A 13,689-nucleotide genomic window follows, 5' to 3' on the forward strand; every position below is an offset into this window, starting at 1 on the left:
GAAATTCACTCTAACACAAGTCTTTGACAGGTGAACACTACTAGTACCTTAGAAAAGCTCTCGGAAAGAACATTATCTGGGTGAAAAAAGAAATTCCACCTTTAGTTTAACATAACAGTTCAGTAATTAACAATTTAACACCAAAATAAAATGCAGGTATTTCAGAACATTTATATTTTTGGGGTGGTATGCCATGACAAAGGGTAGATAGCCCCCGGTGTAGATCTTCTCCAACGAAGCCCACTTCTAGAGGTAGCACCAGTCTGAATTCTTTTGTGGCCCAGAAGATTCCGATTTGTGAGAATTGTTGGCACATCCAGTACTGCAATATGTGGAGCAAAGTGTATTCTGTGTTTTTAATTTTTTTGTATCTTTCAGTTATGAATTTTCCCAAAAGCAATTGTTTGTGTAAACTTACTGTCATATTTGGAGTACGGATGATAATTAATGTGACTCCTCACAGACGGCAGGCACCCTCAGGCGATGGTGGATGCTGTACAGCAGCGTTTCTCAACCTTTAAGTATTTGCGAACCGAGTTTTCATAACAGTTTTAATCGCGCCCCCAACATTTTTTTTTAAATGAGCCCACTAATACCAATTTGTTCTTTTTAAATTAATGATGTATCACAGATGTGTATTTTATTATACCTCCTTAACTTTTATCGACATTTATCTAACTCTATATTTATTTTTCTAGTATCAGAATGTAGTTTAAGTTAATTTGTTTTGGTTTCAATAGATGAATTTTTCATATTTTTGATTCTTTTTTTCTTTTTTCACATCTTTGAGCTCCCCTTTTTGTTACTTCGCACCCCACTAGGGGGTCTCGCCCCACAGATTGAGAACCACTGCTGTACAGGTAAGTCTGCTCTCTACAAGCCTTTTCTAATTTTATTCTATTTATTTGACATGTATATTATTTGGTAATTCTCAAGTATTAAATAGGTTTTCTCCCCCCCCCCCCCCCCCGAGTTCTTTTATACAGTTTTGTATGTTTTATTATCAAAAGCAATCAAACAAAAACAAAATAAAATTTAAAAAAACATTTCTTCTTTTAGTGCGCTGCCACAGTGTTAAAACATAATTTGGCGTGGTGTACAGCATGATCATGTGTATATTTTGGATTTTAATTTTATTTTATTGACTTTGTATTAATAGTGTTTATAATTATTAGTATTTGATTTATTATTTAATAAGCATTGGCGAGAAGCTGTTTGTTCTTTTTTTGTCAAGGTATGTTTTCTTATTTTTTGTTATATTAAAATAGCAAAATATATAATATAAAGCTGAACTAATATTTACTGTGTGAGGTTATGTACATTGTAAAGTGTTTTTTTTTCTTTTTTTTGATGAAATGTGTATAATATATTGTAAACAGTTCTATATGTAATACGTATGTTATGAAAACAGAGCTAGGCACACAGTGGAGGCTGTAGGGGCTTTGGCGAGAAGCCGTTTTTGTGACGCCCTGTTCTTTATTTTGTTTCTGGAAAAGGAAAAAGGATATAAACTTCTATTTCTCCTCCATGTGCTTACTATCCAGGCAGGAGTGAACCTCACTCTTTAGTCAGAACAGTTCAGTTGTATTTCTCTCCGGTGTGAATTCTGGTCCGTCTCTGAAGTGTACTGCTCTGACAGATTTGTTTGCCACATTCCAAACAGCAATATGGCTTCTCTATGAGATTCATTTATCAACAATAGTTTAGTTTGCTTACCTTTCAGGACATGACTGAACGTCACTCGAGTCCTGAAAGGTTCTTTTTTTTCTGGACTGATTTTTGAACTGCTAACTTTTTTATTCTGTTGTGAACTCTTGTGTGTATCTGAAGACTGTCCATCCGTGAAAACTGTTTACCACAATCATTACAAAAATATGGCTTCTCTCCGGTGTGAACTCTCATGTGTTTCTGTAGACTGCTCGTCTGTGAAAACTGCTTACCACATTCATTACAGCAATATGGCTTCTCTCCAGTGTGAACTCTCATGTGTCTGTGAAGATGGCCTTTTTGTGAAAACTGTTTACCACATTCAGTACAGCAATATGGCTTCTCTCCACTGTGAACTCTTGTGTGTTTCTGTAGACTGCTCGTCTCTGAAAACTGTTCACCACATTCATTACAGCAATATGGCTTCTCTCCTGTGTGAACTCTCATGTGTCTGTGAAGATGGCCTTTTTGTGAAAACTGTTTACCACATTCAGTACAGCAATATGGCTTCTCTCCAGTGTGAACTCTAGTGTGGTCCTTCAGACTGCTTATACGTGAAAACTGTTTACCACATTCATTACAGCAATATGGCTTCTCTCCGGTGTGAACTCTCGTGTGTATTTGAAGACTGTCCATCCGTGAAAACTGTTTACCACAATCATTACAAAAATATGGCTTCTCTCCGGTGTGAACGCTCTTGTGTTTCTGTAGACTGCTCGTCACTGAAAACTGTTTACCACATTCAGTACAGCAATATGGCTTCTCTCTGGTGTGAACTCTAGTGTGTTGCTGTAGACTGCTCGTCACTGAAAACTGTTTACCACATTCATTACAGCAATATGGCTTCTCTCCAGTGTGAACTCTAGTGTGGTCCTTCAGACTGCTTATACGTGAAAACTGTTTACCACATTCATTACAGCAATATGGCTTCTCTCCGGTGTGAACTCTCGTGTGTATTTGAAGACTGTCCATCCGTGAAAACTGTTTACCACAATCATTACAAAAATATGGCTTCTCTCCGGTGTGAACGCTCTTGTGTTTCTGTAGACTGCTCGTCACTGAAAACTGTTTACCACATTCATTACAGCAATATGGCTTCTCTCCAGTGTGAACTCTCATGTGTCTGTGAAGATGGCCTTTTTGTGAAAACTGTTTACCACTTTCATTACAGTAATATGGCTTCTCTCCAGTGTGAACTCTTGTGTGTTTCTGTAGACTGCTCGTCTCTGAAAACTGTTTACCACATTCAGTACAGCAATATGGCTTCTCTCCAGTGTGAACTCTAGTGTGGGCCTTCGGACAGCTTATACGTGAAAACTGTTTACCACATTCATTACAGCAATATGGCTTCTCTCCAGTGTGAACTCTTGTGTGTCTCTGAAGACTGCTCGTGTCTGAAAACTGTTTACCACATGCATTACAGCAATATGGCTTCTCTCCAGTGTGAACTCTCGTGTGTTTCTGAAGAGCACTCCTGTTAGAGAATTCTCTGCCACATTCCATACTGCAGTGATCTTTCTTTCCTGTGTAAACAATTTGAAACAAAAAGGGAAAAAAAAGAAGCTTATTTGCAATTTGCTGTCTTATTATCAACATTAACTCACATTACTTACATGATGGCTGAAATTAAGAACAACCTTTAGTCAGCATAAGCACTTATAAAACTTTTGTTGTACTTGGGAAACACACTTAATTTGTTAAATTTATGTCCTTTATTACAACTGCTCAGTAGAGCCACATGTATAAAACTTCCTTATGCTCGGCCTCATATATGAAAGCTGTTTCTTATGCAAAAGTTAGGATTTATAAAACTAGAACTTGCCATTTAAATTGGCTCAAAGTTCCCTCAAGTTTTGAGCATTTGTAAGTCCCATGCAGACTTTGTGTTAGCAATTTAGCAACTCCAGGTGGAAAAACGAAGAACTGAACAGAAAATCTCATTAAATTACACATTTCACATTCTGATGTTTGACAGGCTACACAACAAGTGAGTTTTGATGTATCACAATGACATTTTGGCTCATGATGATGACTTAGCTGATTTAGACTCCCTACTGACATCCTCTTTGAAGTGTGTGCTGAACTGCAGCCTTCATTACAGAGACCACCATACAGAAATCACACAATCCCAGTTCTCTTACAGGTCTTAACAGCTGTGGGTTATTTGGCGATGGCAGCTTTTCAGTGTGAACTGCCTGACTGGTGAAGGATTTCTCTGTGACCCTGAGCCACGTAATGCCATTTGTATGGGATGGTATACTTAAGACAGTAGAGAGATACATGCAATATCGTTACCATCAGGGTATGCAAGTTCTGATCAAAATGAAATCTACAGCAATGTCTGCTGTCTTCAGCAGTGGTGGTCTTACTTGGCCTACAAGTCCCTTTATGATTACTGAGCTCACCAGTGTGTTATTTCTTGCTATTGATATTCCAGACACTTTGAATTGGGTAATCTTAAGGTTTTTCGATGTTTCTAATGATTTCATTATTTATTTCCAGATTCTTTGACTTTCATTGGCACAGCTCTTGCCCTCATGTTGAACAATGGCAAATACAGAGATCAAAGGTAGTCTGTAGGTAGGAGTAAGCTGAGGTGTCTTAGGCCTGCAAGACTAAAGCAATGAAACACACCTGAGGAATCACAAACACCTCTGGCACCAATTGTCCTAAACATTACGGGTGCCCTGAAATGGGAGGACATTTTCAGAAGAAGTGCTGTCATTTCTACAAGGTGTGACTGAAATGTTTGCAAAACCCCCTAAACCTCCTCTTAATCACTATTTGCTTAAACTGAAAAGTTTGAACTCTTTTAAACTTTTCTGATAACTGTGGTATAGCGGGTCCACATCTCACTTCAAAAAGGCCACTTTTTAAAATAAATAATCACTGCACTCGCAGCTTAGAGAGGGGGCGTGGTATGTGTGGCCGGAGTGGTTCCCGCGTGATTCGTGATGCGGACAGTCCTCACTTAAGAGCACAGGTGAGGAGTCGTCTGCATCCGTAGTTGATGCCGGGAGCTGGTAATTGCCACATCTGATCTACGTCCCCGCGATGAATAGAAGCGTGAGGTGGCTAGAAAGGGAAGAAAAAAAAGAAAAAAAAATGGATGGAGGTTGAGAAGGACAGAAGGCAGGAAGTAGGAGGAGAAAGCTGGTGCATAAACGAGCGAAGGTGCTCGTAGTAGAGAACACCTGCAGCTAAGCAGTGAGCATGGGTGTTTGGTCAGCACCCCAGAAGCAGGCGGTAGTGGTCGCACCCGCTGAGCATTATTGAGGAGCTGGAGTGACCGGAAGGAGGATGGCTCACCGCATAAGGCCGGGAAGGCAGTGGGAGTTGGGACTTGGGATTGGAAATCCCCAGCGTGAGCGCCCTGATCTCTGGGGAGCCTAAGTCACGGTCAGGTGAAGCCCACCAAAGCCAGGGATCGGGGAGACGAACAGACCAACAGAAGGCAGAAAGATCGTCAGCTGCAAGTAGGGTGGCTCCCCTGGTGCATAGCCTGGACGGCAGAAGCAGGGGAGTCACCAGTAGAAAGGCATTGTTTTAACGTCGTTTTTTAAGGATTTATTTATTGTTTTTAACCTCCACAATTCACAGCGTTTTATTGGATTATTTATTTGAAGACTTTTGAGAGACGCTGCACTTATTTATTTGAACACTGTTTTGATTTTGATTGTTGTTTTAATAAAGCACTTTGCACTTTATGCACCATCCCCTTGTTTCATTGTTGTGCCTCACTGTCCAGCTCATCAGTGACATTACTGACGGTGTCGGGTTCAAGAGCTCACAAAAGGCAGATGGGAGCATGGAGCAGAACCCGCATCGTCACAATAACTCATACCTCGACATCCCTAGAATTAGCCTAGTCACTCTTCACTGGACTTGTCTACCTCTGCTAGGTCTGTTTTGTAGCCTGGAGACTAAAACTGCACACAGTACTCCAGATGAGGCCTGCGGTGTTTTATAAAGCCTCTGCATAACCTCCTGTGACTTGTACTCCACACATCAGGGCGCTAAATAACCTGACATTCTCTTAGCCTTCTTAATGACTTCTGAACACTGTCTAGGAGTCGGTGGTGATGACTTCACTACAACTCAGAAATCCTTTTCATAAGACCTTCCATTGTGTACACAAACCATACATTTTTACATCCTACATGTAATACTTTGCATTTACTTTAATTAAATTTCATCTTCAACAAATCTGCCTAAGCCTGTGTACTGTCCAAATCCCTCTATTGTGATGATTCAACAGATTCTCGATTATCTGCCAAATCCGCCTACCTTGGCATCATCTGACAACTTAACCACCTTGTCAGTTTTATTCCCATCCAAATCATTTATATCATTATGCTACTCGATATCCAGAGGCTGTTCCCTTGCGATAGCTTAAGACGTGGCTGAGCGCATGTGAAATTGTAGGGGTCTTTGTGTGTGATGGCATCCCTAAAGAAGTCCTTACAGACCAAGAGACGTCTTTCACATCAGAAAACATTTAGGGAAATAGCCAAGTTTGAGAAAAGCGCTATATAAATGTAATGAATTATTATTATTATTATTAAGTTACTTAAAATAAAGCATTTAAAATCCGCGGTGTATCATCCACAAACCGATGGTCTAGTAGTGAGATTTAATCAGACTCTCAAACAAATGCTCTGCAAGGTGGTCAGCAGGGACAGGATTCTCTCCTTTTGAATTGTTATAAGGACGACAACCTCGGGGAATATTGGATATTTTAAAAGAAGGATGGGAAGAAGAGGCTCTTTCTTCTACCAATATATTAGAATATATTGCGCAGTTACGTGATAGATTTGGGAAAATTCAACCGATATTAAAAAGCCACTGTCACAAAGATGAGTCACAGACATCATAAAGGTTTGGGGCAGCCACCCGTAAATTGTTTCACGGCTGCAAAATTGAGGCAAATTGAAAAGAGATGTTCACAGGTTTGAGTCCAAAATAGTTCAGATATTATGGAGGTAAGATGGCAGCTTTAAAGGCCTGTAAGGGAAATGAAGTCATCAGACCTGGAACAGGAAGTGACATTGTTGGGACTGGAAGTGATGTCATCATTGGTGTCAGAACCCTGCAGGATTTTCCATGCAGAGAGATTGAGAGAGACAGTCAGCGCACCCTGCCACCCCCTGGTCTGGCGTGGTATTTCTATAATTTAGGCCATTCAGCTGTCTCCCAATCACACGTGTGTGACAATATGTTTATATAGCAGTGGCCCTAACACTGGCCCTTGTAGGACACTACTCTTACAACCACCCAGTTCTGATAGGAAGCAGAGTGTTATGGTGCGAGGAACCCTGTGTTTAGCCAATTCTGCACACCACACCGTGAACTTTCACTTCTTTTAGTTTAGTGGCACCTTATCAAATACTTTCTGAAAGTCCAGATAAATAATATCATATGCTCCACTTTAATCATATCCTTTGATTGGTTCCTCATAGATTTCCAGCATGTTAGTAAAACGCAACCTCCCTCATCTGAATCCATGCTGACTGTTTAGTAAAATTCCTGTTCTTGCCGTGTGTCACTCAATCTTTTCCTTAATAATTCCTTTCATTTATTTTCCTGTGATGCAAGTTAAGCTTACTGACCTGTTGATACTTCAATTTTCCCAATCACCCTTTCTATATAATGGAATTACATTTTCCAGTTCATAAAAATTGCCCCATTGTGCAGTGATTACTAAAAAATATCCATCAAAGGATTATATATATATTCACTAAACTCCGTAAGCATTTGAGGAAAAACAGCATCTGGTCTTGGAGATTTGTTTGATTTGAACCATTTCAATCTCAGCAGCACGTCTCTCTACAATTTCCAAATCCCTCAGTACCTCCTTAGTAGTCCCTGTTACAACTGAGAGGTTATCCACTTTTTCAGACATGAAATCTTCAGAAAATGGAAAGTTTAGAGCATTTTACATTTCACTATCTGTGTATTGTAATTCCCCTTTATTGTTCATGCGGCACTTCACTTCCTCCTTGACTGTTATTTTACTCCTAAAATACTGAAAGAATGTCTTTGGCTACAATATTTCTCTTTAACTGTCTTTTAGAGACCTCAAATCTTTCCTTATGGTTGCTCTCAAATGCACTACTGTTCGCATTGGGGTTATTCATCTTAAATGACTTATTCAGTTGTTCTTTTTTCCTTTGCAGCTTCTTTTTTACTTCCTCATTTACCCACTAGAGATTTTCTTAATTACTTTGAATCCATCCCGCATCATATGTAAAATGTTTAACTCCTTTCTGATAACAAATCACAGTTACTCTTGCCTGTTTATTGCTATCACACTGACTTGTCGGCTACTACAAAAGCTTTCTCCACCCTCTGCCCCACAAACACAAAGGTTGGAGTAAGACTGGAGTAACACCTGCTGTTGTGTGAATCACAAAACAAAACAAAAAAAACACCATTGTAAATAGAAAAAAACGTTAAAAACTATTAAACTGCTTCACTGCTCCTTAATAGCCTACCAAAAAAAACCCTAAGTGTTTAGGAGCAAAAGTCATATTTAATGCACACTCACACAGAAGGAGCACAGACTAGCACAGAACACACAGCCTTTGTCACTTTATGGAATAAGAATGATGTCAGTATGTCAGTCTAAGTTGTTTCTCCAATCCACCACTTCAATGTGTAATCCAAAGGTTTGACGTTTCTTCCAGATACTTCTTTAAGTATCAAGAACCTTAGAAGAACTGAAGAGATGTGTAAAGCTGGCAAATGTGATAAAAGAATTTTGGAAGACCTGGGTGTCCATCAATGCATAGAAAGCCATACTGTCTACAAAAATGGAGGAAAGTCACTACTGGAATGGGCAGCCCACAAAGATCACAGCATGAAAGCAGAGGTGAATAGGAACCCAGACAAGCAGAGCAAAGGGCCTGCAGAAATCTCCGGGACTTGAGAAAGTCTCTGTCCATGTGTTCTTATGGAGAAAAGTGTAAGAATGTAGTTTACAGAAGGACAACACCAAGGAGATCAATGCAATCTAGCAAAACCATCACTGCACATCTTAAAACTTGTAAAAGATCATCATGATGTTCCAGAACAGACAATGTTCTATGAATGAATGAGACAAAAGTTGAAGTCTTTGGTCAAAACATGCAACACCATGTTTGGAGGTAATACAAAAGTGAACATTGATACTAAAGACTCAAGGTTTATGGAGCATCATGGTTTGGCCAGCATGTTTCTTCATGGCCTGGAACACTTGACATGATCAACGGTCACTGAATTTAAAATATTATCAAGAAATCTGACAGAAAAATATCAGGATAGTGGAAGCTTAACAAAAGTTGAGTGGTGACACAGGACAATGAGCCCAAACACAGGAAGAAATCAAAAACAGAAAGGATTAAACATACGGTAACTGGTGTTCTGGAATGGCCAATAAGAGACACGAGATGCTGTGGCCTGACCTAAAGAGAACTGATCAGAAAAGAGCTCTCAGGGATGAAGGAACTGAAAAGGTTTGGAATGAAGGAATGGATTAAAATTCATTGCTGATCAGTAGCTACAAAAAGTTTTGTTTAGGTCATTACTGTTAAAGAAGGGTGAACCAGTCTGTAAAGATAGGAGAGTCATGGAGTGGACTGTGAATGTTTAAACGATGTGTTCAGGACTGACAAGAATCCATCCAGTTGTTTGTGTTATTACAGTAGTTTAAGACAACTGAGGCTGTCTGTAATCGGAGCTTAGTTGAAGATCAGACTGCATTGTTAAGAGGAATTAATATGGACTAGCCAACCCACGGCGTAGCATACGCTGCATAATTCTGTATTGATGGGTGAACACTTCCTGAACGACACAGTTGTCCAAATGGTGTGGGTTTGTGGACACCACTGTGAGTGAATGAAAAGATAGACTTCTGGAGAGAGAGCAACATAAAATTGTCCGTGACTGAAAGCGGGATCATCTGTGATGAAGACAGCACGCTGGTGAAAGTTACTACATCAGTAGGGATAAGTGTCAGTACTTGTAGATTAAGGTATAGTGAGTCTTTGTTGTTGACGCTTAATTTAGCTTGTGTACTGAGATGTTCCGGAGTCACAGCTGAGAAACACTTTAGTGTCATTTAAGCACAGGGAAAAAAATGAACATGTGAAACATCCGTAATATAATAAGCCACCAAGAAAAGTAACATTGCAACAATGCCATCTATGACCCAATCGCTGTAAACAGAAGTGAAAACAAAATCGAGCCCGGTGCACTGGTCGTGCAACTGTCGTCTGTGCACCACTGAGCCATGTTGTCGTTTCATTGTTCTTTACGGTTCCGGCTGCTTTTCTATATATAATCCACCAAGTCACCCGACCATGGTAGTAGCGAAGGGGGGTGCGTACACAGGGCAGGGACGTATTCAGAGGGAGCATATGACCCACACTTACTGGGTATTCCTCGTTCGTGGGGAACAATTGCAAGCTCCGGTGCCCATTACGAATGGGGTTCAACGGCTTACCTACGCCTGTCGGCGCCGGGTAGACACACGTTGATCCATTCAGTGTAGCGCGCGTGCAGTACAGGACATCACATACCTGTCAATGCTCAATCTCACGTGGCTGAAATCCACTTGTCCCTCTAAGAAGTTGGACGCCTACCACTTGGCGATCGTGTAACTATTAAGCAGGAGGGACTCTCATTCGTTTTCAGAATTAACCAGACTAATCCCTAATAAGTATAGGGACCTAATCAATGACTTTGTTAAATGGTGCGACTCAAACCACCTACACCTGAACACCAGCAAAACCAAGGAGCTGGTGGTGGATTTTAGGAGGCCTAGACCCCTCATGGACCCCGTGATCATCAGAGGTGACTGTGTGCAGATGGTGCAGACCTATAAATATCTGGGAGTGCAGCTGGATGATAACTTAGACTGGACTGCCAATACTGATGCTCTGTGCAAGAGAGAACAGAGCCGACTATACTTCCTTAGAAGACTGCCGTCCTTCAACATTTGCAATAAGATGCTGCAGATGTTCTATCACACGGTTGTGGTGAGCGCCCTCTTCTACGCGGTGGTGAGCTGGGGAGGCAGCATTAAGAAGAAAGACGCCTCACGCCTGGACAAACTGGTGAGGAAGGCAGGCTCTATTGTTGGCATGGAGCTGGACAGTTTGACATCTGTAGCAGAGCGATGGGTGCTAAGCAGGCTCCTATCAATTATGGAGAATCCACTGCATCCACTAAATAGTATCATCTCCAGACAGAAGAGCAGCTTCAGCGACAGACTGCTGTCACTGTCCTGCTCCACTGACAGATTGAGGAGATCATTCCTCCCCCAAACTATGCGACTCTTCAATTCCACCCAGGGGTGGGGGGGAGGGGGAGGGTGTTGGTAAACGTTAACATTTAACATTATGCAAAGTTATTGTGTGTTTTTTACCTGCATTATTATCAATCTTTAATTTAATATTGTTTATTGTATCAGTATGCTGCTGCTGGAGAATGTGAATTTCCCCTTGGGATTAATAAAGTATCTATCTATCTATCTATCTATCTATCTATCTATCTATCTATCTATCTATCTATCTATCTATCTATCTATCTATCTATCTATCTATCTATCTAATCGCTCCACCAACTAAGTACGGCCATGCAACACCACACACAGAATCGAGAAAGAGCTATCAATCTGTAAATCCTCTCCGTGTCCGGGCAGGGTGAGGTTTCCCGTGTTGAGTCAAATGAAGCAAGATTTGTGTGTGGCGAGCTGTTGCGTCCGGGCACATGAGAAGGCACTGTGAATGCCTTGAGAGCGTGGGTGGATGCGTGCCAGTGAATAATGAGTATCTATATATCTTCTTAGATATAGACAGCGTCTGATAGTTGTGATGGTTTTACACTCCAGTACATTGTGGTGAACGCTGGTAACAGTCAGGCAGGCAGGCGTATTAGAGTTGGTGCTCTTAGAGTTGGTGGGCATGTCTCTCTAGCGGTTCAAGTTTTTGAGTGGTGCTCTGTCGTTTGTATCCCACGGTCGGACAACTTTGTGGATTATATATGGAAATGCAGCCGAAATCGAAAAGAATAATGAAAAGTCAATGTGGCTTAGTGGTGCATGTGTACTGTAGCAGAGACAAAAGTGAGTTGTTCCGTCCGGGCACATGAGCAGGCACCGTGAATGCCTTGACAGCGTGGGTAGACGTGTGCTCGAGTTGGTGGGCTGGGCTTTGTGAGTTGACTGACATGGCTATTTTTTGTGTATCCCATGGTTGTCTTCCGGCAGTGTGAATGCCTCGAGAGACAGGGCGTCTTTGTTTGGTGAGTTGTTGCAGTGTGTGAGTTAAAAGCTGCGATGGTTTTACGCGCTGGTAACGGACAGGCGGGCAGGCATTCTCGTCCAATGGTCTTCGAGTTGGTGGGCGTGGCTCTGTGAGTTGTTGCCGTATCCCATCATCTTAGCGTTGGCGGGCTAAGAGTGGTTTATTTATCATGCGTATCCTATGTTTTACATTCTGCATACAGCAATTCACATCCGCGATAAACATGCCTCTTCTTAGATGGTCCTGCTGCGTCCACCCTTGCTCTCGCAGCATACACACCTCCTGGTCATGGGCGGGGAAACGTTTTCCGTGTTAATGCAGGACCATATAAGAAGATGCATGTTTGTCGCGGATGCAAATTGCTGTATGTAGCGTGTAAAACAGTTTGCTATGGTGCACGCGGTCGTGTGTCGTAACCGAAAAATCAACGTGGCTCAGAGGTGCATGTGTACTGTAGCACAGATGAACATAAATGACGGCGTTTGTTCTGAGTCGTCGCATCCGAGTTGGTGGGCGTGGCTCTGCGAGTTGTCATCATATCCAATGGTCTTAGAGTTGGTGGGCGTGACTTCTTCCTGCGTCCGCCATGGCTGTCTTACTTGTCGGCGGCTTAGTGAATTATATATATATAGATACCCAGGAAATTCCAGAGTGATTAATACCTTTGTCTTGCTCTTGGACATTTGTATAGAACACTTTATCGAGGATAGGCTGAGGACTTTTGCACAAAGTTATTATAATGGAAGAATAACAAATTGCTAAACCTTACATAACAACAGATGAAATCTCACACTAAATTAAAACACACAATAAAATTAAGTATTTTCACTCCATTTCTGTTTCTCATAAAAATCACAAGACCCAACTTTTCAAGCTCATAAAACCCAACCCTAAATCTTACACATTTTTATTTTGCACTTACTTTTTCCAGACTTCTTTGAAGGTGGTCGCTTATTTTTCTGAGCTCTAACAGATGTAGTTTCCTCAGCCCTCTTTGGTTCAGACTCTAATGATTCTGACTTCACATTGATAGAAGGCTCTGGAGATGAACAGTGTCTGCTATGAGAAGAGTCTAACCTGGTCACCACTCCATCTTGAAGGTTGTCTTCTTTTACACTGTCCATATTTGTACGGTTATGTGTTTCAATACTGACAGACTTCTCCTCAGGTTCTTCTTTAATGCCCCCTGGCTGCAGTTCACTGTCCTCCTTCTTAATGCTCAGACTTTCCTGTTTAAGGTAGATGGACTTCCACTCACAGTCATCCTCCTTATTATTTACAGTTTTCTCCATGATATTTGTGTCCACATCACAGGTGTCCTGTTTCATATCCATTGAGATGTTCCAGCAAACAGCAGCTTTTTCTTTTTCTCTGTGAAAAGAACAGGAATCAACTTCATTAAAACTTTTCCCTTATGTCTAAAGACACTTGAATATCATTTTAGAACAGGCTCTATGTTATGGTTTATGTAAAGTTAGACAGTTTGTAGCATGCTGACAGTAACTCATTGCTCTTCGTTTCAGATTAGCAGATGTGAAACAATCCTGGGGAGTGGAGTGAAGGTCCAACAGACTCTGAAACAAGAAGACCATCTTACACAGTTGGGGGTCAGCAGAATTCACTACCTGAATTAAATATACAGTGCTGCTGGGGTCCCAGAATGGTCTTATCAGTTTATACTAATAATAATAATACA

General features: G+C 41.1%; 1 protein-coding gene across 1 annotated transcript; it reads right to left on the bottom strand.

Annotated features, from left to right (window-relative positions):
• Positions 1-1,257: 1,257 nt before the first annotated feature.
• LOC114642296 (gastrula zinc finger protein XlCGF26.1-like) lies at positions 1,258-13,385 on the bottom strand. The gene is made up of 2 exons (XM_051921651.1): positions 12,916-13,385; positions 1,258-3,230 (listed from the first exon to the last, which is right to left on the bottom strand). The coding sequence occupies exons 1-2, from the start codon at positions 13,325-13,327 to the stop codon at positions 1,738-1,740; spliced, it is 1,905 nt and encodes a 634-aa protein (XP_051777611.1). The 5' UTR covers positions 13,328-13,385; the 3' UTR covers positions 1,258-1,737.
• Between the last annotated feature and the right edge of the window lie 304 nt (positions 13,386-13,689).

The sequence above is a fragment of the Erpetoichthys calabaricus genome (assembly GCF_900747795.2).
Source record: "Erpetoichthys calabaricus chromosome 1 unlocalized genomic scaffold, fErpCal1.3 SUPER_1_unloc_17, whole genome shotgun sequence".
NCBI classification, from domain to species: Eukaryota; Metazoa; Chordata; class Cladistia; order Polypteriformes; family Polypteridae; genus Erpetoichthys; species Erpetoichthys calabaricus.

Coding starts and splice junctions, on each gene's coding strand:
- LOC114642296 (XM_051921651.1), bottom strand. CDS start 13,327: ATGGATATGAAACAGGACACCTGTGATGTGGACACAAATATCATGGAG. Junction 3,231..12,915: donor TTCAAAGAAGTCTGGAAAAA/GTAAGTGCAAAA, acceptor TTGTTTACACAG/GAAAGAAAGATCACTGCAGT.